This window comes from Taeniopygia guttata, chromosome 14 (assembly GCF_048771995.1).
Source record: "Taeniopygia guttata chromosome 14, bTaeGut7.mat, whole genome shotgun sequence".
NCBI lineage: Eukaryota > Metazoa > Chordata > Aves > Passeriformes > Estrildidae > Taeniopygia > Taeniopygia guttata.
The window spans coordinates 4956379-4981436 of NC_133039.1; the positions used below are offsets into that span (position 1 = coordinate 4956379).

Here is a 25058-nt window from a genome sequence, read left to right on the forward strand (position 1 = left end):
GAGAGGTGTGGGAGGTGGCCTGGGGTTGCCCAGAGAAATGGACCTTCACTGAGTCACTGAGCCAGGGATAATGGTTACAGAATCCCAGAACAGCTCAGGTTGGAAGGGACTTCAAAGCTCATCTCATTCCAACCCTGCTGCCGTGGGCAGGGAACCTTCCACTAGCCCAGGCTGCTCCAATCCCCACCCAGCCTGGCACTGATGTTTTGTCCCACATCAGCACAGCTCAGCAGTTGGATGTGCAGAGATCCAAGGAGGAGAAGCATTTCCTAAACACGGAGTAGCTCCTTCTTCAGCTGAGCCCACAGCCACAAACACCACAGAACAGCATCCCCAAACCCAGGACACCCAGGAGAACAGGGCTGTAACCCCAAAAGTGCTCATCCCAGCACTCCCAGTGATGCTCCACAGCTCCCAGTGCAGACTGGGGCTGTACCCAGGCACAGCCCAGCCCACACACACCTTACCTGGAGTGCCAAAACCCTCCCCATGAGAGGGTGGCTTTGGGCTCTGCATCGAGAGGGAAGCAGGAGGCAAGGAAACAGAGCTGGTTCCAAATGTTCCACTCTTTATTTGAAGTTTTACATGCCACCAGCATTTTTGTACATGAAAGTTGCACATTCAGAACTGGACTCACTACAGGGACAAAGGGCCAGAGCAAACACAAGCGTCAAAGGAGCGCACGAGGAGGAGCCCGAGCCCGGGAGCCTGCAGGGATTTGTCACCAGGCTGGCACCCTGATGGCACTTGGGGTGTCAGAGATGAACCCCCACTTTTAGGACCACCTCCCTTTGCCATCTCCAGAGTTGTGAGCTGGGTCTCTCTCCTAGCGTGGCACCGTTCCCTTCCAATGAGCTAAACAAGGATTTTTGGTAATATCTCCACCAGAATTGAGGGTGTTTGGAGACCAACTGCCCATTTAAAGCTTTCCTGAATTCCCCTTTCTATCAATGCCAGCAGTTTCTACAAGGAGAAACAATTTTCACCCGCTGTTTAGAAGGAGAGACGACAGAAATAGGGACTCTTACACTGACATTTTATTTTCAAAGAAAGTTTTGATAGAAAAACATTTTCCCCAGCAGCCTTGGGCAGGGAGTTGCAGCTTCCACTTCAAAGGACAAACTTCAAAAACAAATCCAGTGTCCTAATGGTTTTGTGCTACATTACTTAATTGTCATACAGCTAATTAGCAATGCCTGATTTCACATTCTCTGTACATAGATGAAGTTCACAAAAGAAGGGGCTACTTAAAAGAATAAATAAAACAAGGCACCAGGCAGCCAGGCTCCGACAACATTAACATAAAATGTTACACTTTACTATTTAAAAAACTGAAATAAAACCCCCATCATGATTAAACCTATATTGATCTGCCTTCCTTCAGATCTCAGAGCTTTGGATCTCTGCAAGGAAGGGGGGAGAACAGAACATGGCAAGCGGGGGCTTAGCCTGTGCCTCTCTGTATGTATTTCACCACCGTGCAGCAGAGATCTTTAAAATTCTAATTATTTCCCTATCACCAAGTAAGATCGGGATCAATAGATGGTACAGACTGACCCCTTTCCTCCAGTGTCAGGGGGAAATTAAAATAAAAGAAAGGGGAGGGTGAACTGAGAGCGTCAGAGGTCAATGCCACAAAACAATAGATATTGATGTCTCCATTCATTTCAAACAGCGGAAAGGTCAATGCCTCCCTTGCTTCATGTTTTATGGCTGAAATCCTGCTGCTAACAGCAACAATGTTAGTAGTCAGACCTCATCCATCCTTTTTTATTATTATGATTATTTCTAACCAGGTTAGCCATTTTGAAAATTTGACGAAAGCTGGGAGCAGCAGTAGGGGGCTGGGCAGGAGGAGAAGAGGGGAAGCTGTCCTGGAAATTAATGGAAGAGATGGTTTCCATTAGTTTTCAAGTCTCCCTGTCCCCCTACCTGTGCCCCAGTTTGTCCCTCACTGCCCCCTAAAAAATGAAAAGGGCCTGAGGCAACATCCCTTCACTATTAATCATTATTCCCCGTACAACATCCCAATTGGTTTCTATGGAAATGATTCTCCTGCTGGAGTACCCTGGCTGCCTGTGCATCTCAAAGAGGCAGGAGAGCTGCAGTGGAAGGAGACTGGGCTCTGCAACACCCAGCACAGCTCCTGCACTGCTCTCCCAGCTGGGACCAGCCAAGAGGGAACTGCATCCCCTCAGACAGGTGAAACAACCCTTCACTCCGCCAGTGGGAAAGTCCCAAATTTCTACGGCCCTGTCCTAAAACAGCAGTGCTGGAAGAAAGCGCCCAGCACCTCACACAGACAGTCCCACACACCTGCCCATTGTCCCAGAGCTGCCACAGCTCTGAACATCCACGTGAGGGGATGGGTCCTGCTCTGCTCCCTGGGACCCCACACGCCTGGCAGAGGATGGGAATTGTGAGTGGGGCTGTGGCTCTGCTGCTCTCAGCTCACACCAGCCCCAGGTCTGCCCTCTGCTCCCCAGCAAACAACTCCTCACCAGGAGGGGAGGGTTCAGCACCCGGGGAGCTTCCTCCCCCTCCACAAGTGAGGAAACAGGCCAAGCCTCACAATGTCTGTCTGGCTCCCAGGGCGAGATCCATGACTCCATCCTACCCTGCCTCCTCTGACTCTCATCTTCTCCCTGATGGAGCAGTGACTACAGTCAGAGCTCTCCTGAAGGGAGAGACTGTCACCACACAGCCCCTTCTCCTGACAGAGCAGGGATGCACTGCCATTTCCTAAAGAGGCCATGAAATCAGCTTTGCAAACAGCTGAGGAAGCAATCCTTTAACCTACAATCCTAAGAAACCCATGGGAACACAGATGACTTAGCCCCTCCAAATTCCCCACACCAGTGCCACTCCAGGCCCTCCCAGCCTGCAGGAACCAAATGCCACTCTGCCAAACAAGATTTTGGACATGAGCAGAGCAGCAAACTACATTGAGTTTTACACAAGAACAGAACTGTCCCAGAATATCCTTCTCCCACAGAACCACTGACACTTTAGTGGTGGTCAAAGCAAAGATTTCTGCTGCAGTTCCCAAAGATTGGAGGTCTGCTTTGGAAGGCAGCAAGGAAAAGCCAGCAGGGACTTGGGATCCTGCAGAGGCACTCCCTGCAAGAAGGGCACCTTCTGGAATTGAATTCATTTGTTTTAGACTACGGACAGCAGCATCAGCAGGCTCAGAGATCACCTCCTTAAATGCTCAGATAGCAGAAGGGAGATTTCTGGAGAGATGGGGACAGAGAAAAGGAGGGGGGATTTGATATTAAATAAAATCCAGGAGCAGAACACCCCTCTCTCTGCTCCCCTCTCTTCCTCCACAGCTGCCTGCCTGAGCGCTGAGTGGGCTCCGAGTCCCATCCACTGCTCTGCTCAGAACATATGGAGCTGTGTTTAATAGCCCAGCTCTGCCAATTGGGTACTATTAGGGTGGGTTCTTTTCCCAGTGTAAATGTTGCAGAATATAAATTGTAATTAACACCGATGCCAAAATAGCACTTAGAGAAAATAAGCACATTATTAACATCTGGTGAATCCTGCCTGGAGTGCAAAAGCAGCGGAAATTCTCACTCACCATAAGAGGATTTGTAGTAGAGATATCAAGCACTGGCCCGGAGTTGGGGAGCTGGGGGTGGAAGGAGATTTTAGCTCTTTAATACTATTTGGGATGCTACCTTTATCACCTGTGGGTGACTTTTCCTAGCCCTGCTTATAACTGGTAGCATCAGGACTTGTGACTCACTTGCATGAATACAGATGCCCAAACACCATATCCCTGGGAGGAGAATAACAGTGCTATAAAACATCCCTGGCTGCTGCTCCCATCCAGCAGGACACAAGGCAGGTGGATATGGATGTGCCAAGCCAAGTGTACAGCATGTTCCATCAGGTGACTGCAAGCCCAAGAGCAAAGGTTTAACACCAGAATCAAGCAACAGCTGGTTTCTGCACACCACTGTCCTCCAGTTCAGGTTTTCAGAGGAACAGGAAGAGGTGAGGTGGCAGCACTGCCAAGCTCTTGCTGATGCCACAGCTGTTTATGCAGAGGAAATCCCCGCTGAGGGTGGGAATGGCCTCACTGGAACCAAACCCCAGGATTCCTGCACAGGACTGAACAGGTCCCCCAGGGCATCAGAGAGCTGCCACCACACCCTCAGCCTTCCCTCTGCCAGCGGCACAAGCAGGACAAAGCAACTTTACAAGGAGGAGAAAGCAGCTTTGCAAACACCCTCTGCCCAGTCCTGCTTGTTATCCTAGGGAAAAAACACGGACAAAAGCAGGTAGAGCTGAAGTGGCCAGAGCAGCAGCTCGTGCTCCTGCCAAAAAGCACAAAGGATGTGCTGGAGTGAGGGAGAGGGAGAGAAGAGAGGGATTCAAACAGGTGAGTAATAGAACAAGAGGTAGAAAGAATGACCTCATGGGGGAGAATGGCAGGGGAAACAGTGGCAGGAGCAGGGCAGCAGCTCCTCACACTCAGCTGCAGGGAGCTGAAGCTGAGGCAGAGCCTCAAACATTGGAGAAGTGCTCACAGCTCAGCTGCAGCATCCCCAGGGGAGCTGGCCTCACATTCCTGCTGCCAGCTGCACTCCAGAGGCTGTGCTGGCTCCCTGTCCTCAGAGGGGAAGGATGAGAGCCTCGGGAAAGGCAGCAAACCACCAGGGGTTGGTCTCAGCAAGGCACAGACCTGTGCTAGCAGAGCCTGACACTTACCTGCTCTTTACTGTAACCTCTCTGAGCACAAGGGTTATCACAGCCTGGCTCAAGATTTACACCTGTGAGACAGAATTCCAGGCAGGCTCACACGTGGCTGATTGGAAAGCAAGGACAGAAAGTCCTCCAAGGCTGGGAGATGCATTTTATTCTCAAATTTATCCCATCAGACCAGGTTTCCTATGAACACTGAGGGCAGAAGAGCATTTGGGAGAGGGCATCTTGAGTAGAAAATGCTGACAAGGAGATGGGCACATCATCTTTGGACAACTCTGGGCCTTCCAAGAAAAGCAGAGCTCAACACATTCGGGATTTGGGTGAAGTTAGACAGCCCTGGTCAGCAGCTGCTTTGCAGAAGACAGACCTGGTATGCTACCAAGGAAAATTCTGCCACCCAGACTTGTAGCTCCAGGAATTTGTAACTTGGCTTTTGGTACAGCTGTCTGATGCTTTTAAAAGTGCTCAGTAAATAAGGCAATATGAAAGTGATCCAGACCACTGCTGATGCCTGAGGAAGTTCTGTGGAGCAGAGAAGCTGACTGAAATCACACTGTGAAAATACTTCATAACATCTCTAAAATTAACATGAGCTCAAGGCATGGGGCATAAGGACAGAACTGGAACACTACATTCCCATCTACACTGCAAGACAGACTGCATATAAATCAGATCTGAGCCTCAACTTATTCACTGTAGGCACCATCTACTCTAGGACAAGGATTTCCAGAAGAGCTGAGAACTTCTTCCACCAGACCAATGGAAACAGCATCAGCAGGATGCTGATACCATGGTCAAGGTGTTAATGACCTTATTTTCTTATTAAGAAATTTTAAAAAGAGTCCTTGTGGTACTTCTCAATCAAAAAAAAAAAAAAAAAAACCCTATTAAATATCCGTGACTGCACATGTGTGACTACAAATGACTATTTGTAACATAGAAAAGATGTGATGCACTTCAATTGAGCAACACATTTTTGTGTCTCTGAGCTGGCCTAGGCTTTCTACTTTGCCAAAAACAGACTGAAGCAAAGAATGATTTCCACCAAAACCACAAAGCACACTGCCAACGTACACAGGGGCCCTTGGGACAGACACCGGGGACACAGGGGAAAGAGCATTGTTAAGTCAGTTTCTCTTACCTTTAACTTCAGTAAAACAACAAAAACGATTCATATTAACCGTAAGGAAATACTCATCAGATTCCACAAGCCTTTGAGACAGGATTTTCAGATGCAAGCACTATTCAATAGATGCTTCCCCACTGCAAAGAACCAGCTTTTTTTATTTTGCAATTGCACCTGTTTGAAGTGATTGTACAGCATCCAGTGAGGTGGCCAGGAGTCGAGGATGGGAAATCCAGGCCAATAAGAAGCTGCTCCATGGGTTCACACTGATTTGTCCTTTCCATGCTGTGGCAGTCACCACCACAAATTGGGAGGTTCCTCGGCCACTCTGCTTTTAAACAAGGTAATTTCATCCAAGTGCCTCATGGGGACATCTCTGATGACCTCTGTCAAGTCCTCGTGAAGCAGAGGGAAAATGACGACGTTTAATGCAGGGCGTTCTGCCTGGAAACTAAATCAGACACAGGTTATTAGCCAAGGAAAAATACCAGTTCTCCAGTGCAAGGGAAGGGGATGGTCTGGGTATCGATCATGCAGGATGGGGGCAAGGAAGGGCTGTTCAGAGAAGGCAGGAGGGGCAGCTGGAACTCCAGGTCTCCCCACTCTTCCCTCTCTGTGTCAGCAGGGAGTTCAGGCTGGGTTTGCAACCCTTTGCAATGAGTCTGCTAAGCTGGCACAAGCCCAAATTGCACCTAAAATCGTGAGGGAGGAAGAAGTTTAAAAAAAATAATAAAAAAATAAATCAAGACAGGTAGGTATTCTTAGAGGATCTGAGATCCCAAGAGTTCTGCCCAAGCTGGGCAAAGTGCTCAGCGATAACAATTTAAACCACCTGCAAACCAGAGGCAAGTTGCAGAGCCATTAGGAAAATCAGGCCAGAGCAATGTCAGGCATCCCCTCGGGGCTGAGCCTGGGATTATCACTTCAGGCTGGGTTGTTCTGCACGCAGTCTACACTCTGCAATTAGAGCATAGGCAAGTTTAGAAAGCTCAGATGTGCAGATAAGCATTTAAGTGTGCTCACACTCACACACTGCAGCCTTCTTTTCAATCCAGGCAAAGGAAGAGATTTGCACAAGTTAAAGCCATTAAACCATGTAGGAAGAACCGTACAGAAAAAGCCCAAGTGCCCACCAGCAGGTACTTTACTGACAGCAACCTGTGAGGAAGAGAAATGCTATTACTCAGTGCAGTGTAACAAGAATTTATTCTTTTAAAGCTGGGGGGGGGGCAAAAATGTAGCATAATTACCCTAAGAGTTACACCTTAAAATGAAAAATTTGTGACTCCTAGTCCTGTGCCGCCAAGATGTTTCCTCTGAAGGGTGTGACAAGTTCATGATCACTCAGGAGGAGGCAGAGTCACACTGGCAGCACCAGTCCCTGCAGGCTGAACCAAGCCGTGCTGGGCCCAAAGAGAAGCTCTCTGCTCGACAAACTTAGACAGGTGTGTGCCTGGAAGATTCCCAGCTCATCTCTAGCTCTGAAATGGCCAGATTTCTGCCAAACACTGAGGAAAAGTTGGAGATCCAGCTGCTGCAAACAGACATGAAAATCCCAGGTAGTAATACAGCCAGCTGAAGAAAGCAACACGAGAAACTGGCATTTCCTGGGTGACAATAAGGACATTCCCATCCACAAACGATTTGGAGCAGAGCTGCCAAAAACACAGCAGAGAAACTTCCATTCCCAAGCTAGGTGCTCAGTCTTGATGGGTTGAATTAATTTGCCTGAACCTAAGTAGCTGCAGGAATAACAATTTCCAGCAACAGAACTACCTGGGGCAATTTTATATCTCTCTGCATCACAGACCTGCCCTTCATGCCTCATGCCTAAGGGCTGACAGAAAAGGACACGGCTCCCTGAGTGGATCTGGGGACTTGTGTCAGAGCTGGGCAGCTTCTTACTTCCACAGCACTGCCCTCAAGAAATCAACCAGCAAATAACTGCTGATCTGGGAGGCAGCTGGTAAAGTCTGCAGTGAAATCACATAAAATACAGCCAAACATCTCTTTGATAGTCCCTGCTCTGCCTCAGCTCTTCATGTTTCTTATCCAACACCACAGTCCTGCAGAGAAAATCATGTTAATAGACCAAGTTTACTGAAGTTCAGCAAAGGAAGAAACTGCCATCTCCCCAAGGGAAAGAAACTGCTTCCTTCTTTGTATATAGACTCTCCCAAATTGGTCCTGAGTGCTGCCTTCTCACCACGTACAAAATTGTAGTTTATAAGCAGCCTTTACATGTAGCTATAAAAACATGAACCCAGACAAGTTTACATGATGAGCTGCCACCGAGACAAGTGAAAAACCCCAACGCAGTAAGTGTCCCTCCTAAAGAGGCTGGGTTTATACCAGGGGTTTGAACTTGATCTTAAAATAAGAGGAAAAAAAAGAAAGCTTTGTGATTTTCTCCCCCCCTCAACAGGAAACTGTATGTTACTGCAAACCTTGTAAATTCCATACCCCAGCAAGTTGACGCCGGAGAATTCTTTCCATGTACAATTTGCGTGATTTGAGGAAAAAAAAAAATCAAATGCACATGGTTCACTATTATTCTCAGTTAAATGTGCGTGCAAAGCCTCTCCTTTAACTGCCTGTTAAAAAACACCCTGATTTTAACGAGCAGCTGTCATAATGTTAAACTGGGATTAGCAGTTCCCAAAAGCAGCCTCCCTCTGCAATCTATGCTCCTTTAGTCCTTCCCCGGAAGGCAATTCCTTTCTTCATACACCTGTCCAGGTGGGCTAGATTAAGTGAGAGGCACTTAGAGCACTACTTCGAAAGGCCCCAGGCACGGGGAGGAGATAACAAGAAGGGGAAGAGAGTGAGTTAATGAGTTGCAGAACAGCTCCTGTAATCTTCTTGAGGGCTCTTTCCTCATTCCACACCTGGATGGACTTCAAACTCCATCCACCTCTGCAAACGCATGGCTTGTAAAATTAAAACCCGAAGGACAGAGAAGGATGTTGACCCGGGGAGACAAAAGAGCTGCAGTTTCAGACATGAAGCCCTGTTTTTTTCGGTTTGGGTTTGTTTTGTTTTTTTTATCAAGGGAAAAAAGCCAAGGATATGCTTTCTTGCTCTCTCCTGCAAAACCTCCAGACTAAACTCATCATGATTAATTAAATGAAAGCAAGTTTTCTAGGCAACTGACTAGCAGCCCCTTCAAAATAGATCTTTTAATCAGACACAACCACTGGGATAACAAAGAAAACACCTCCCTCCCCTACCCTCCACATATATTTTCCAGCACAACCTCTGATCCAGCAGAATCACCAAACCAACCACCACCCAGCAGGAATTTCCACAAGGAGGTCTCTGAAATGTCCTCATGTGGATGTGGACACAGAGCAGACCCGGCCTCAGCAGCTGGTTGGAATCATCCACATAGCTGGGAAACAAATGATGAAGCACACCCTGTGTCACAAATTCCTCCTGGCATCAGCAGAGGTGCAGCATCTCTCTGCTCCTAGATCTTGAACTGGCTGTGTGTGGATGAAAGGGTTAATGATGCTTTGCAATTTGTCTCCGAATTCTCCCAGAACAGGTGTGGACTGGACTCAGTAAGGTTATTTTCAAGTGAACAGCTTGGTAAATAGCCTAACACTAGGCTCTCAATTACTTCCAACCACTGTGGCAGGATCCAATATGTAGGTCAGGGACAAAGTCAAAAAGAAAGAGAAAAAGTCTAAAGCAAGGCTGCACTTTGATCAGATTTCCTCGATTTTAGCAAGACAAAAGAGTCCCTCCCTGGAATGCAGTTATCTCCTGGCAAACATTGACATGCCTCTCCAGAGAGGACAGCGAGTCCCCAGGGGATTCCACCTGCTGACAGATCCAAAGGGTAGCCCAAAGCCATGGGGAATCTCTCCAGCCAGCCTGGAAAGATGGATTACACCCCCCTGCAACCCTCAGCACCACAGACCCTATAAGGTGACAGCTCTCTGAATTAGGTGCTGCTCAAACCTCCTTTACTTATAAGGAAAGGATAAGGAAGTATTTGGGGCTGAAGAATGTTCTTCCCCTTGAGATTTCCACAGAAGCCCAAGGAAAGTCCTAAGCCAAATCAGACATTTCAGCACATCCCACTTCACAGAGGCTGGCAAGCAGGACCGAGGGCGTGCAATGAGGGATAATTAAACACTGCCAACAAAAGCAGCACACAGCAGATGAAGTGAGGAAATACAGTGTATCAGGAATGGATCAAGGGCAGATCTCTGACCTCCACAAACCAAGCTGAGCTTATGGAAAAAGAAGCTCTAGAGATGGAGAGGAAGGAAGGAAGGAAATGAGGAGAAGTTTGATTTGGGGGAACAGAGCAGATGTGGACTCTGGTCGGCACAACTCTCACAAATGCAAACCAGTCTGCTGCAGTCACACACCTTCTCCCCTCTCTGTTTTGACCTTCCACGCAGGCTGATGAGCTGTTTTTGGAGAGGCACAAGTTTCTCAAGAGCAGAAGTTACAAACCAACTCACTTTCTGCCCTGTATGCAGCTTTCTCACCTACATGCACAAAGCCTGTTAATCCTCTGCCAGGCACAGCGTGTTTTTACTGGAAGACTTGCTCACCCCTCGAAGTTCAAGTGTGGCATTTGTCTTGAAAGCTTCAGCCAGCATACCTGAGCCAGCCTGGAAACTCCCTTCCTGCAGCATGGCACGGTGGAATGGAGGAAGTGCCAGGACAAGCTGGAGCAGCTGGCAGCAGCATGACCCAACATACAAACACTCACACTTTTCTCATCTTCTCAGGGAAGGCCAGGAAAACACTTCAGATTTGTTCCACTGGCCGTGCCCTGACCTCAGTACCAAGGAGCTGCAAATCTCTCCTTGCTTACAGTGACTGCCAAAGATGCTTCTGCAGGAGCATCTTCCAAAGAAGATTTGGCTTTGCCAAATAAACTGTAGGTGGGATTCTCCCAGGCCCCTTCTCCTGGGAGCAGGGAGAACCTTTGCCTCCCACTCATCCCCCAGAAGCCTCTCAGGGGGGTCCAAACCCTCCTCACACTAATTCTAAAGCAGATCCATTCTCTAGTGCCATTCTCCCTTCCAGCCCTGCCAGAGTGCCAGTGCTAAGCAGACTTTATTTCCAAACCTCAGAAACAGACTTGAAAAGTTCCCAAGGAAAGATGTTCAGATTCCTCTGGTTGCTCTTAACTCCACACAATGAGATATTTTTGCTATAAAGTGTTTTCCTTTAGGGATATCTTCCATCCCTTCATGTCTATGTAGACAAACCAATATTCTCCCAAGGCTGCTGATTTTTCCATGCTAAGTCCCATCACTGCAGTCTCCAACCTGAGACCAAGGGGTGTAGATGGCACTCTGGAAATCACTCACACACATCACTGCCAACTCTCCCATTATCCTCAGCACAGTTTCTTCATTTGCCACTGCGTTGAGCCACAGGGAAGGAGCAATAACACATCAGACTCACCCCGAGCCGAGGCAAATTACATCTCTCTGCTGTGGTTTCCCTGTAAGGCATGAATGGCACTCTGCTACTTCTCCTGTGAACTGAGGTTTGTATCAAACACGCCTGCAGACTGAGGTTCCTATGTTATTTTGCCAGCTGAACTCTGCATCACTCAAATGTGACTGGACAATTAGAGGGGGAGGGAATAAGAACCCAAAGAGCGATGCCAGAGCGCCCAGGACACGTCCTAGGGGAGTGCTCTGCCAGAGCAAGCTGAAAGTTATTTCCTAATCTCTTCCACAAATTAAAAAGCTACTGCAATAACTGCTCAATTAGATTTATTTTACTATGGAAATGCTTTAAAGCTGCAGTTAATGCTTCCGTTCAGCCTTTTACACCCTCATGAAGAGAAAGCACGACAGTGCTATTCCAATATTATTTCTCAGCCAAGAGAGAGAGAGAGGACAATCCTTGAAAGTTATTTCATGCACAAACCAATCTGCCCGCTGAGGAAGGTTTCAGAACTGAATTCCTTTCAAAACACATGAGCTGGCAGTTAGAAGGAGGCATTTGGGTCAGCCACAGGAATGCATTTAAAGAAGGGCGTTTGTGAGTACCCCCAAAAGAAGATGAATTAATATGACAAACTGGGGATGGTCCTACAAGCCCTGCTGACTTGTAAAGTATTTAAACCCACCCACAAGCAACATCCCTGGTAGAAGCAAAGGTGTCTGGGCCACACCTCACGCGTTCAACCTTCGCCAAGCCCGCCAAGGAATCCTTGGGCAACGCAATCTGTCAAAGATGCAGTTTGTTATTCAGTCTGTGACAGAATGATTCAGGGGTTTCCAAGAGCAGGAAATGAAAGAGACAATGAAAGCTTGAGCAGGATGCTAATGATTCACTACACCAGCCTGGTGATACATTAAGTCCCCTGCAATCCCACTTGTGCGGGGCTGGAGCCCTCGGCTCGCTGGGGCTGCGGGGTGGGATCAGCAGCTCTGGGACCAGGAAAGCCACCAGCGTACAGACAGGGACCTCCTTCAAGGTCAGAAGGGAAAGAAGGTGCTGAAGAGATGCAAAACCAGCTTGAAAATCTTGAATAAGCCCTAGGTGCTCACAGCAGCTTTCTGCAGTGTCAGTAGGACTGCAGCACTTGGGTGGGCAGCACAGGAGTGACACTTCAGGACCAGTCTGAATTCAAAGATCATCTTGCAATTACCTACTGCCCCTAGAGCTCTCTCCAATCCCTCTAGGAGTAAAAGGGATCCCCAAAAGGGATTTTATGAGCCTGAGACCACAATGAGAATCCAGGCGAGCAGAGTGCTGCAGGGATATCCAGGGCAAGGGGGAATACTTAGCCCTGAGATGAGCAAAAACTCATCTGTGATAACTCAGTCCTGTGCTAAATGCCAGGAGAGGGATTGGCTCGCTCAGCACTTCCCAATACTCAATTTCAGCCCAGTGCTCCCACCTGGAAGCCCTGTTTCTGCAACTGAATCCCAGGAGGCTGCTCCATCCCTTCAGCAAGCTCACAGCCACACAGGGCCACTGGAATCAGCAGTTTAAGAAAAAGGGAAGATCCAGCCAAGAGTTTCATGTTAAAAAAGGACAAAAATAAGCTCACAGCCACACAGAGCCACTGAAATCAGCAGTTTAAGAAAAAGGGAAGATCCAGCCAAGAGTTTCACGTCAAAAAAAGGACAAAAACAAGCACGGGGAAATTTAGGTGATGCTACAGAAGATTGAACAAAATGATCTAATTTAGGCTGAAAGCTCTTCCTAGAAAGTGGCAGGAATCTTACCATGCAAGTCACTTCAAACCAAGCAGAGCTCATACCTGACACAGACACAAGGCAGGGTAAGTTTGTGTTTCTCTTCCTCTGAGTTTGGATCCCCAGAACAGTGGGATTGTCCTAAATGAGAAAAATTCTCTGCACTTTCCAGCACTGGTTAACTCAAGAGCAACGAGAGTCACAGAATCACAGAATTGTTTCGGGTGGAAAAGCCCCCTAAGACCAAGCCCAACCATTCCCCCACTGAGGTCACCACTGAGCCATGTCCCCAGGTGCCACATCCTCATGGCTTTTAAATCCCTCCAGGGATGGAGATTCCACCACTGCCCTGGGCAGCTTTGGCCAGTGCTTGAGAACCTTTTTGGTGAAGAAATTGTTCCTGGTATCCAACCTAAACCTGCCCTGGCACACCTAGAGACCATTTCCTCTTGTCCTGCCCCTTGTTCCCTGAAAGCATAGCCTGACATCCCCCTGGCTGCACCCCCTTGCCAGGGAGTTATGGAAAGACAGAAGGATCCCCTTGAGCCTCCTCTTCTCCAGGCTAAACAGCTCCCTCACCTTCTCCCCATGGACTTGTGTTCCAGACCCTTCCCCAGCTCTGTTCTCTTCTCTGGACACCCTTCAAACCCTCAATGTCCTTCCTGAATTGAGGGGCCCAGAACTGACCCCGGGATCCAAGGTGTGGCCTCAGCAGGGCTGAGCTGCTCAGGTGCTTTGCAAAGGCATTTGCTGGAGAGAGGCACCAGTGTGGCTGGGGAACAGGGGCAGAGAGCACAGGAGAGAACTGCCACATCCCCACCCCGACCCCACAGCTCTGGGGGGATGCTGCTCCACAACCCCACACAGCCCCAGCCCTCTGCACCATCTCCCAACAGCTCTCAGACTCCAGGAATTTACAGCAGCACTTTTGGGAGACGTGAACAGCTGAGCCCAGCTGCCCACCCAGCACCCCAAAACACACTCCAGCTGCACCATGTTTTTTCCTTTGGATTCCATTTCTATAAATCACAGCTCACCTCTACACCTTGATACTTTCCCCCTTCTTTATGAAGAATCCCTAATGACGCCATGTTCTCAGAGGTTTTTTGTTTTGCTTTGGGTTTTTTAAAAATTTGTTTTTATTTTACTGTAGCTTTCTTGATCTTTTTCCAAGGTGTTTTTCCAAGGACTTTTCACTGGCTTGTATTGTCTGATGTTGTAGAGTCCTTGAAATCACTACAATGATAGGAGCTATCTAAACACTTCAGCTAAAACCGACAAAATTCTAAAGGCACGGAGTGGAAAATAAAAATCTGTCCTTGAAGCCAAGGGGATATTTGCTGAAGCATTTCCCATCCCCTCTTCCAGCCTGTTTTTTCTGATGGCAAGGAGAGCACCAGGAAAGCAACTTCTCCTGCACATTTGTGAAGTGCCTGCTAACCCCACGTAGCTGTGCAAGCCTGAAGTCATCCAAATTCCTTGCCCGCAGGATTTTTGGGGCAGAGACATACTGGCATATAAATAGGATTATTTAGCACGCAGCCCGTTGGTAAATGGTGGGACCTTCCGTGGGTCACAGCTCCATCTACTGACTCTTCCACAAAATAACACTGTGGAAAAGATTGGGAAAGCTCCTGGAAGGCTCAACCCCTTGGACACAGGATTTCTAAATTCCTGTGCAGGAATTTAGAAACAATCCCAGCACAGCAGCTCAGCCCAAAATGGCAAAGCAAATTTACCTTTTCTGCAAAGAAGTCTTGGCACAGCAGCAAGTCTGGGGTCACACCTGAACCTCCAACCACAAGGCCTCAAATTATGGTATTTTAGTGTTTGTGGAATTAATGCTGCAGTGGTTTGAACAGAAGAGTTATTTAAACAGGGACAACACGTGCTTGGAGCTGAGCACTCCAGCAAAGTTTGGGTCCAAGCATAAAATGGAAAACATTGTGTTTATTGGATCTGCTGCTATCTGAAGTGTGGCAGCAGCTGAGCACCATGTGATGGGGGAAAAAAAATGGCAATTTACACAGAAATGGAGACTAGACCAACGTCACATGTGAAACCTGAGGAAGATCAGGGAAGTGGATATGGATCACTCAAGCCACATCTCCCTCTAACCACTACGCCCTTCTTATGTGCAGAGTATCTCCCTGAACCATAAAGGAGCTCCCCCCTCCCACTCACACTGAAGGAAAAAGAATAAAGAAAAACACTGCAATGATTTATCTGCCCAGAGGGAAACAATCTTTACAGTCTTCTCTACAGCTCAGAGGAGACCTTGCCCTTGCAAGCCTCCTGCTTGCTGATGAGGCTCCAGATGAGCCCTGTTCTGCTTATTGTGTTTCATTGCAAAAGAGCCAGAACTGAATCAGAGGCTTTTAATGACTCAAATGTACGAATTAGTTTGTCCCAAATAGTAACAAACTTCAACCAGAAACTGCTCACCAGAAAGCTGGACATCACAGGGTCTGCTTCAAAGCTGTCACAAGACTAAGAGACATCAGAACAACCTTTCTTTTCAGGCCAGTGGAACAGAAATCCATAACACTAACCTCGTTTTACAGTAAAAAGGGACAGTTTGAGAAGCAGTTCAGGCTTTAAACCACTGCTGTGATGCAGCAGATTTAATTCCCAAGCTCCCATCACCACACCCTGTATATTCACCATCTTCCAGTACAATTCCACAGCTGAAACCAATCTGTTCTCCCCAGACAGGTTCTGGCTTCTTCTGTTACCCAAACCCTCCTATGCACCAGCACTTGAAAGAGGACTGCCCTGCACTATATTGCATTTTCAAGCCCTCCCAGCTCTACCTACCTTCTGCAGCAAACTCCTGATACATAGCCAGCCCTGGGTCCTTCCCATTCCCACTCACATTGCTTCTCTGTTTTAGAGGCAATTGGGAGAATGTGAATCACTTTGGCCCCATTTTGCTGTTCAAAACTATCTCTCATCCTTAACAACACCATCACCACAGCCCTACAACAGGAACTGACCCTCAGTGGGACCTGAGGATCAATTGCCCCAGCTCAAGAAAGGGAGCAAACAAAAGCTTGAGGTCCCTCCTCTCACCTCCTCCTTCCCACCTCCTCCCCATGTTTCACACACAGCATCCACAGACATTCCAAACAAATGGAAAAAAATAAGCACAAATCACCTCATCTCTTTCTGGCACAAGGATAGATAACTTCCAACTTGCTGGCTGGTGTAAAACTTGGATTAAAGAGACACCAGCTGCACACTCTTAGAGGATGCCATGCTGTGTGAATTGGAGCCATAGTCACAGGTTGAAGCTCACACACAGATTTTACTGCACATCTCTCTGCCTTGGAGTAGCAGACAAAATGCAGTCAAGAGCAAGTCAATTCCTGACCCCATCCCAAGGCACATTTGTGCAAGGATGAGAACAGAATTGCTGAAGTCCCGTGGTTAAAGACTTGCTGATGGCTCATGGAAGACTCCAGCCTTTGCTTACACATCATTTTCTGTATTTTGTTTCTTCCATTTGATTACTAGAGACAGTTGCATGAGAACGGGATCTTTGTTGCTTAGGAGAGCATCTGCTCCCACTGCTTATCCTCCTCCTGAAGTCATAATCTTACATGACATCAAAATCGTTTCCAGAGCCACCAATTACAATGTCACAGAGGATTATGACTTCAGGTGTAAAATTTGCAGAGGGAGCAGATGCTCTCTTCAGCAAAAAAAAACCCAAAACCCAACCTTCAGAAAACCCTGTTTTCATACATGCGTCTCTATTAATAAAATACAAAAGAAGAAAATAAGTTTGACAGCCAGAACTGTAGCTAAATATAAAAATAGTTTTTAACATTTCCACCAGGCATCAGCTGCTCTTTCAAAGTTCCCAGGGTTTAGATTTTAAAGAGGTAGAGAATGCAGTGAGAATCAGTCCATGACAGTGAAAAAGAGGGAGAAAAGACTGCAGAATGCTGTATTTCTGCTCAGTAAGTGGACATTAAAATTTTGGCCAGCACTGCAGCAGCACCTCAGAAGGGAAGGAAGAAAAAAAACAGGAACTGCAGATTTCTGGTTCTTTCCAAGGATCCCCAAAGCACAACTGAAATCAACCCAGTAATGTTTTTACAAATATGAAGCCCTGTGTAAAACAAACTCAAAGAATCCTTGTCGTATCACAAGGAATTTACTCAGATGTTCCCAACAATCCCTACCCCAGAAGGACACAGAGGCTTTCAGAGGCAGCAACAATCTCAGGAGCAGTTTGGTAGGGAGCTAATATAGTCACAGCCTTCTCTGGATTTGATCCAAGGAAACAAGCCAAGTGTAATAAGTTAGTTTGAAGCTGGAGGATGGCTGGGGGGGAGGAGCACCCTTTAGGATGCACTAATAACGCCGTGTGATTTGAAATTTTTATTAGAGCTTAACAGGGCACAGCAACAGTAGGTGACAAAGAAAACAGGCTGAAGGTGGGGAAATAGCCTCATAGAAAAAAAAGATAATAATGGAAAGTCTGCTGCATGGGAAATATTTTGTAAGATGACTGCCATTATTAGAAGATTTCCAAATGCCAAGCGTAATTAAAAGCTCTCTTTTCAAATGCAGTTCAAGGCTCACACACAAACGTTTCCCACCACGTGAGCCTCAGAACGCTGCAAGGGGCCAAGCAAAATGCATTTAAGAACTGCCAAACGTGCGAAGGCAGTTTGTACCAATTCTCCCCCCTCAAGCACCCTCCGAAGAAAAAACCCTTCACAACAACCCTTTAAAGGCTTTGAATTGTGCTACCAGGGGATTATCAGTAAGTGACATTTACAAGTGATTAGAGGACAGAGAATTATCTTAGTCACTTGTGGGAAAGGAGGAAAGCTTCAAGGTCAAATCTCCCAGTACTTAAATGTCGGCAGATGTTTTGTTTACACAAAAAGTGTCATTTGATTTATGATGGAGCTTTGCATCCAGAACTTCAACCCGGCCAGCAGAACTGCAGAGAACATGGGTGGGAATGGAATCAAGAATTCATATAATACCTTCAAATATTTCACTGATTCACTCTTATTAAAGTAAGAGGCTGGCTTATGTGCCAAACAGTTACACATTACCTATTAGCTCCTTGGAACAAGAGCTCCAAGCCATATAAACCTTGGCAAGGCAGAGGATGGAGATAAATCTCCAACAGCTCCAGAAATCCCACATCCACCGTTTTCCGCACTCACCTCCGGACAATGGACTGCTGGAGATTTTTGCAAACGGTAAGAGATTCTCCCATAAACATGTGGCACATGATGACCTCAAGGCAGCTGGCCATGAATGACATCACTGCGTCAGACTGCAGAGTCCCGCTCCGGGAGACGATGCAAAGCCGCTGGAGAGAGGAGCAGTGACTCAGTGCCTGGAAGAACTGGGCGCCCGCACAGAAGTACGGCTGTTCCAGCCTGCAGGAATAAACAAAAACAACTCAATGGGCAATTCATGCCTGGGGCGCTCTCAGGCAAGAGGGAAAGACACAACACATTCATGGCGGGCTGGCAAATGGATGGAGCAGTGCCTCCAGTCCTGAAGCACAAGGGCACAAATAGGCAGGAAAGCCCTAAAGTGCAGAATTCTGGCGCCCACAGGGAGTGACCTTGGAGTAACCCTGGTTTTGCAAGTGTATGGTGGGTAAGACAAGCCTTGGGTCTAAGCAGGAGAGCCATTCTCATCTTAAAAGTACAGCCAGGCTTCTGTACCTGATATCCACCAAGCAGGTGGCGTGGATTTAGGGACCTTCTGCTCCAGTGTACAAACACTGCCCAAACTGGTCATATCTTCACTTTACTGCCTGGGGAGACGCAGGCATGAAAAACACACAGTGCACACAGCCTGGTGCAGAACTGGGCCAACACAGCGACCACAGCCAGCCCTGGCAAAGCATCAGAGCTACTGCTCTCCCACAGAAAGAACAACCATCATCAACCCAACTTTTACCTTAAACACCTGGCTCAGGGAAGAGAGACAGGATCCTCAATCATGGTGATCCAGGAGGACAATAAAGTGACACAGTGAAGCCATACCTGGCCAACAAGGGGTCTGTGTTTTACCCAGCAGCATAAGTGGGTGACTGCCTCACAGAAGCCAGCCTGCAGGGAGCTGAACCTGCTTAAGGCCTGTGCCACCAGGACAGTTCATCTGCTTAGTGCAGATTTACTGTCAGGCTGCAGAGCACTTGGGAATCTCAGTCATTGGGTCAGGAAAGCCAAGAGCTCTAAGAAGGTTAATGCATTAGGTGATAACAAGCTGCCGGGCCCAACCTGATCTGGGTAATCTCTGCACAGGCTTTGTAGTATGCAGGGGTATCTCAGCAACTTAATCCTGTTAATTGATAAATTCTGTTTCAGTCTCAGCCTGCAACTGCTCTCGGGTGGCATTGCCTGAAGAGATCCTAAGAGCATAGCTAGACTTTGGATAATAAGTTAAAATTCATATTAAGAGAAGGGGCAGCCTCTTCATTTTTTTCAGCATCATTACTGGGGCACTGTAAATTTAGGACAAAAAGCACAGAATGTCCAGGATCCAGGTTTCCAGGTGAATCTCTGGGATGCACCAGCCACACCGGCAGTGCCGCCCTGCACTCGCTAGATGGCAATGCTGCTTTGGAAGAGCCCCTTAAACTTGTTCCTCGGCCTGGAAAACTGGGAAGGAAAAAAAGGGCGGAAACAGCAGGGAATTAGTCAGATCAAAAGGAAACTACGTTATCAAGAGGAAGTGCTGATTTCTAACACCATCTTAGGCCAATATAAAACCTTAGATTTTACTCAGGGAAGAAGAGTGACAGCTTCCACCCAAATGTGGTACAAGGAGAGAGCCCTGTTGCAGCCTTCATTCCAGGCTCTGTGCTGCTCCCATCTCCATCGCTCTTGGCCTCCATTTCACAGCCTCAGGAAGCTACAGGGCCCGGGATGAGCAAACAGCACTGCACACCCAAACCTCCTTCCCCAGCCCTCAGTTCCTCCATGGCTATTTACCCTCCTCAAGGTTAAAGACACACTCAATAACCCAAGATCTTGAGCAACCAAACTCAGATGAGAGACCAGCACGCTCCTCCCCTGTTATAAATGGGAAGTGGTGGAAAAGAAAAACCCTCCTGAGGTGTTTTAGCCCCCCTCACTACTGCAGTGGGTCAGGGACAGGCACACAAGCACCAGTCTCAGGTGATGAACAGTAATTTCAGCCACAGTAACTGTGACCTTGCTGTCTCAACTGCACAGCACTTTGGAGCTTTGTGAACAAAGGGGGACAATGAGACTGACAGGTTCTGCAGTTTCACTGAAAGAGGGTGATTTTGAAAGAAGGAAAAAAAAGAAAAAACTCATCTCTCTGAAGTGATAATGTTTGTGTTCATATAGACAAGTGCAAGGAAACCATCCCAGTTTCCTTTCACAAGCACATTTTGGCTACCATAAAGCTCCTTTGGGTACTCTTTAGGATCAGATCCTTGGTAGGATCCTTTAAATCTTATCAGAAGAGGAACACCAACAGGACAAACTCTAAATCAGGAATGCTTTCAGTACATTATAAAGAAAACAAATAAAAAAATAAAGAGGTGAGATGTTCATACAAACCCAAGGCAGACAAATATCTCATTGCGAAACCCAAAGAAAACTCTACATTATCTAGACAGTGTAAGAGTCCCTTCCTGGAAATTTAAGAGGTGTGCATGTACACAAAGCCAAAAAAATCAGCAGAGGCACGTAGTATTTAACCAGCCCTGACAAGCTGCTAGCTCCCAAATAAGCAGCATACGACTCTTCTTTATCTAAAAGGAAGGCAGTCACAGCACTTTTTGCTCCAAAACACTGGTTAAAGGGCACATCCTGAGCCCTCAAGGACAACATGCAATGCCTTCCTATTCTCCACAAGTCAGGAAGGAAAAAGCCACTTTTCAAGCCATTGCATCTACTCTGGACCGGAACACTTTTAATAGTAGCCACAGTAAACCACACATCACATTTTGGGAGATCCACAAACAAAATGGGAGATGTTCAAGGACAGCCCCTCACCTGAGATCTCTCAAACACTTGCAGTGTTTCAGCATGTCCATGAGAGCAGACATATAGACCACCTTGCCCATCATGCCCAGGTTGGCCAAGGAAAGAGTCCGCAGGTGCTGGCACTGCAGCCCGATGTTGACGAGCCCAGAGCCTGTGAGAATATTTGGCAGCTGTGCTAAGGTGAGGCTCTGCAGATAAGTCAATTGGCTAATGGCAGCCACCTCTGAATCCCCCACGCTCTGCGCCCGGACACAGGGAGGCAACGAGTTCCGAATCGCTGGCTCGTTGCGGGGCATGGCAGAGGAGAAACTGGACCCAATTATCTCCAGGGTTTCCAAAAATCGGAGGCTTCCCATCAGAGCCCAAAACACTGAAGACTCGATCTTCTGATTTGCCTGGTCCCCTAAGTTCCTTGGATATGTCTGTATCCCAATCCGAACTTTCCTTCCAAATGTTTGGGGCACCAAATTAGGTGTGCTGGGAGGCTTCTCCACGCTTGCACCAACATCTGTGATGGAGCAAACTGGTAGTGCTAATGAGAGCAGGTGCTTTAGCCTGGACAGGAGCTGGCACAGGTGGTTCCCTATGCTTTCAGAGCTGTGATGGTGAGCTGCAGAGAGGTTCAGGTGCCTCAGGTTGCAGCAAGACACTACCAAGCTTTCCAAAATGCTGCTGTCAATGTCATCTTCTGCTTTCCGAAACAAGGACTCCGGGGCCAGGCAGTGAACGCAGCCACTGAGATTCAAACTGGTCAGGCTTTTAAGATCCTTCCCGCCATTAATGACCCTCTGGATCAGGTGCCCACCAGATAAGGTGCATCGGCTAAAGCTGAAGTAGAAAGGGTTGTTGAACTTCAAGTGTTGCAGGAGCCCAGAGCCATTAATCCAGGCTTTGGGCAGTTGTAAAGCATCCAGACGTACATTTCGGGCCATGGAGTCCAGGAGGTTTTTGGTGGCTCCCGTCTCCGCAAAGCTGCCGGGGGCAGAGATGAGGAAGGCGTGGAGGTTCTCAGGTGTCCGATCACTCAGCACTGCCAAGTACAGCCTCACCACCTCCTGATTGACGTAACCAGGAGCCAGCCTGGCGTAGAAGATGCGGAGGTTCTGGTAATGGGGCACGTTGCTCTCGCCCACCATCAGCTGCCCAGAGAGCATAAACCCCTCGCGCGAGCGATCGAGGATCTCAAAGTAGAGCAGCAGTTTCTCAAGGCTGGTGCAGCACGGGACGACCCCGTACGAGGGCGTGTAAAGGGTTTGCTTCAGCTCCGAGACGCGGCTGAGGGTGGCTTTGCACTCGCTGCTCAGCTGGCTGGCATCAAACCCCGGGTTGACGTCGATGGCCAGGGAGCGCAGGTGCTGCAGCGTGGAGAGCATCTTGGAGAGCCGCAGAGAGGTGACGTGGCACCCGGACAGGTTCAGCTTGACCAGGTTCTTGCACCGTGTTACGTGGTCGATAGTGGAGCTGGGCAGCCAGTAGCACCCGGCCATGTTCAGCTGGTAGATCTCCTTTCCAATGTCCCTCATCAGCTGCTTCACTTTGTCTTTGTTTACCTGCACCCAAACAAAACCACGTTCAGTGAGAGATACAGCAGTAGTGACCACTGACTCAGTTTCCCAGCTGGAGATGGGGATAAGAGTGGCTGGTACTTGGATTACGTGGCTCATCCAAAGGTCTGGGGATGGCAGCACAGCCTAAGAATTACCACACTGCTGGCAGCTCACTTTGCCATGCTTTGGGCTCTTAAGATTTACACTTCCTTTTGCTTCTGCAGTTTTGCATTACAGACTGTTCAGCAGCTGAGAGTGGAAGGGAAAACCACCTCAATTTTCTACCAGCAAAACTATTTTGGCAGAACTGCCTATGTGCAGAAACTCAAATTGAAAGAAGAATGTTTCTATTCTTCTTCATTCAGTTTCCTCTTTTGAAAATGAGCATAGGGGGCTTTCCCCTGCCTGCACTAGCTGATACAGTTCTCATTGAATATATCACCCTTCCTTCCCAAGCTTTATTTTTGTTATAACATGCACACAATTTCTGGCTTTGCTGACTGCATGCCTAACAGCAACATGCACAAGATTTTTTTGCACAACAACATGGAAAACATATTTCGGGAAAATGGTAACTTTAAGGTCATGTTTACTTTCATTTTAGCTTCCAGAAATATGGAGAAGTTAAGCTTCACTGACAGTATTTTATAGAACTAAGGGAGCACAGAGCTTTTTTAACAAAGCATACTGGAAAATAAATGCTTTTATAAAACAGCTTACTGTGTATTTGATTTCAGAGCTCAGGAGCAGCCTATTTATCCATAAACATTGGAAAGTTCTACTTCTTGGCATTGTTTTTCAGACGTCAGATTTGTCTTCACAGCTAACAGAAGAAGCAAGCTACTCTCCCCACCTTATAGTCCTTCTGAAGCAGGACTGTATGTGTTAGACTCTTGTCAAGGCAAAGTGTTGCAAGTTTCCTGCAGGTTCTCCTGACATTGAGGACCAGGTCTGTGCAAGGGACATAGCTGAGGATGTGCAGAAGGATCTCATCTGAGAACTCCATCAAGTTGACTCCGTTGCTTTCCTCCTCGCTCTCCTCACTTACGACCTCCTAGTAGAAAAAAAAAAAAAAGAGGAAAAATAAAAGGAGAATATTGAGGTAGTGCAAAACTTCACACAAAATCATGGCACTTTCACTTGGTCTTTCACCGTTGGCTAACATTTCCATTCACTGTACTTACTTTGCAACTGGAAAAGCAACAGTCCATGATCCTTTCCTAAATGTATCACAGCAATCTCCCTCTACATCCTTCCTCCAAGCGCCACCCGTTTCAATAACCTTTAGAATTACATAACCATGCATATATACATATATATACGGCTATATATATCTGTTTACACATACAGACACACACCAACCCTGCAGCCCAACATCACCCCCAGCTCTTGTGCAACCCACTCGCTCCTTAACGGCGAAACCAGAGCGCAAACCGGCACTAACGCCAGGGCACCGCTGAGGGGAAGCGGGGCTGCTGCACCTCACAGCCCCCATCAGCCCCGGCATTCACCCGCCGAGGGCGACCCCGGCGGTCCGGCCCCGCCACCGGGCGCTCTCCGTGCCCCCGAGCCCGGCTCCCGCCCTGAGGGCTCCGGGCTCCCGCAGCCCCGCGGCAGCCGCCGTTACCGGCGCCCCGAGGGGCCGCTGCGGCGGGGAAGCGGGGGCCGAGCTCAGCCCCACAAGCCCCGACTCACCTCTCCGCAGCGCAACATGGCGGCAGCCGCGCGGTCCCGCCGCGGCCGCCACCGCCGCCTCGCCGGGCCCCGCTGGCAGCGGCCGCGTCCCGGGCTCGCTCCCGCCGGCCCGGCCGCCTCACGGCTCTTCCGGCGCGGCCATGACCCGTTCCGCGGCAGCGCCCGCCCCGCGCCGCCATCTTGAGCGCGGCGCGGCCGCCCCGCGCCGCCATCTTGAGGGCGGCGCCGCCATGGAGGGAGCGGCGGGTCCGTGGAGTGAGGGAGCGCCGGGAGCGCTCACGGTGGAAAAGAAATCTGAGCTCGTCGAGTCTAATCTTTGACCGAACACCACCGTGTCGCTTAGTGTCATGTCCAGGCTTTCCTTAAACGCCTTCAGGGACAGTGACTCCACCACCCACCCGGGCACCCCCTTCCAGTATCTGACAAACCTTCCTGTGCAGAAATGCTTCCTGATGTCCATCCCGACCCTCCTCTGGCACAGTTTAACACCATTTCCTCTCATCCTGCCCATTGCTCCCTGGGAGCAGAGCCCGACCCCCATCTTGCTGGAGCCTCCTGTCAGGGAGTTGTGCAGAGCAAGAAGGTCCCCCCGAGCCTCCTTTTCTCCAGGCTGAGCCCCCTCCAGCTTCCTCAGCTGATCCTGGTGCTCAAGACCCTTCCTCAGCCGCTCCTGGTGCTCAGGACCCTTCCTCAGCCCCATTCCCTTCTCCAGACATGCCGCAGTGCCGCAATGACCTTGTGGGATTGAGGCACCTGGAACTGGACAGAGCCCTCAAGG

General features: G+C 48.4%; 1 protein-coding gene across 3 annotated transcripts; it reads right to left on the reverse strand.

Moving 5' to 3' along the window:
- Nucleotides 1-548: 548 nt before the first annotated feature.
- On the reverse strand, nt 549-24467 carry FBXL18 (F-box and leucine rich repeat protein 18). Of its 3 annotated transcripts, none has more exons than XM_002190448.6 (5): nt 24281-24467; nt 23439-23639; nt 21048-22588; nt 18225-18443; nt 549-6293 (listed from the first exon to the last, which is right to left on the reverse strand). In XM_002190448.6, exons 1-5 carry the CDS (start codon nt 24296-24298, stop codon nt 6137-6139), a joined length of 2136 nt encoding a protein of 711 aa, XP_002190484.2. In that variant the 5' UTR covers nt 24299-24467; the 3' UTR covers nt 549-6136. The 3 variants fall into 3 exon arrangements, with proteins under 3 accessions (XP_002190484.2, XP_072791658.1, XP_012433342.2); XM_072935557.1 differs by lacking the exon at nt 24281-24467 and adding an exon at nt 23988-24217; XM_012577888.5 differs by lacking the exon at nt 24281-24467 and adding an exon at nt 23770-23978.
- Between the last annotated feature and the right edge of the window lie 591 nt (nt 24468-25058).

What these genes read in the sequence shown, in the direction of transcription:
- FBXL18 (XM_072935557.1), bottom strand. Translation starts at nt 24,092, where the DNA reads ATGCCGGGGCTGATGGGGGCTGTGAGGTGCAGCAGCCCCGCTTCCCCT. An exon ending in AAGTGTTTGAGAGATCTCAG is followed by an intron (nt 18,444 to 21,047) that starts GTGAGGGGCTGT and finishes TTATTCCTGCAG; the next exon opens with GCTGGAACAGCCGTACTTCT. An exon ending in CAGCAGTCCATTGTCCGGAG is followed by an intron (nt 6,294 to 18,224) that starts GTGAGTGCGGAA and finishes TGTCTGATTTAG; the next exon opens with TTTCCAGGCAGAACGCCCTG.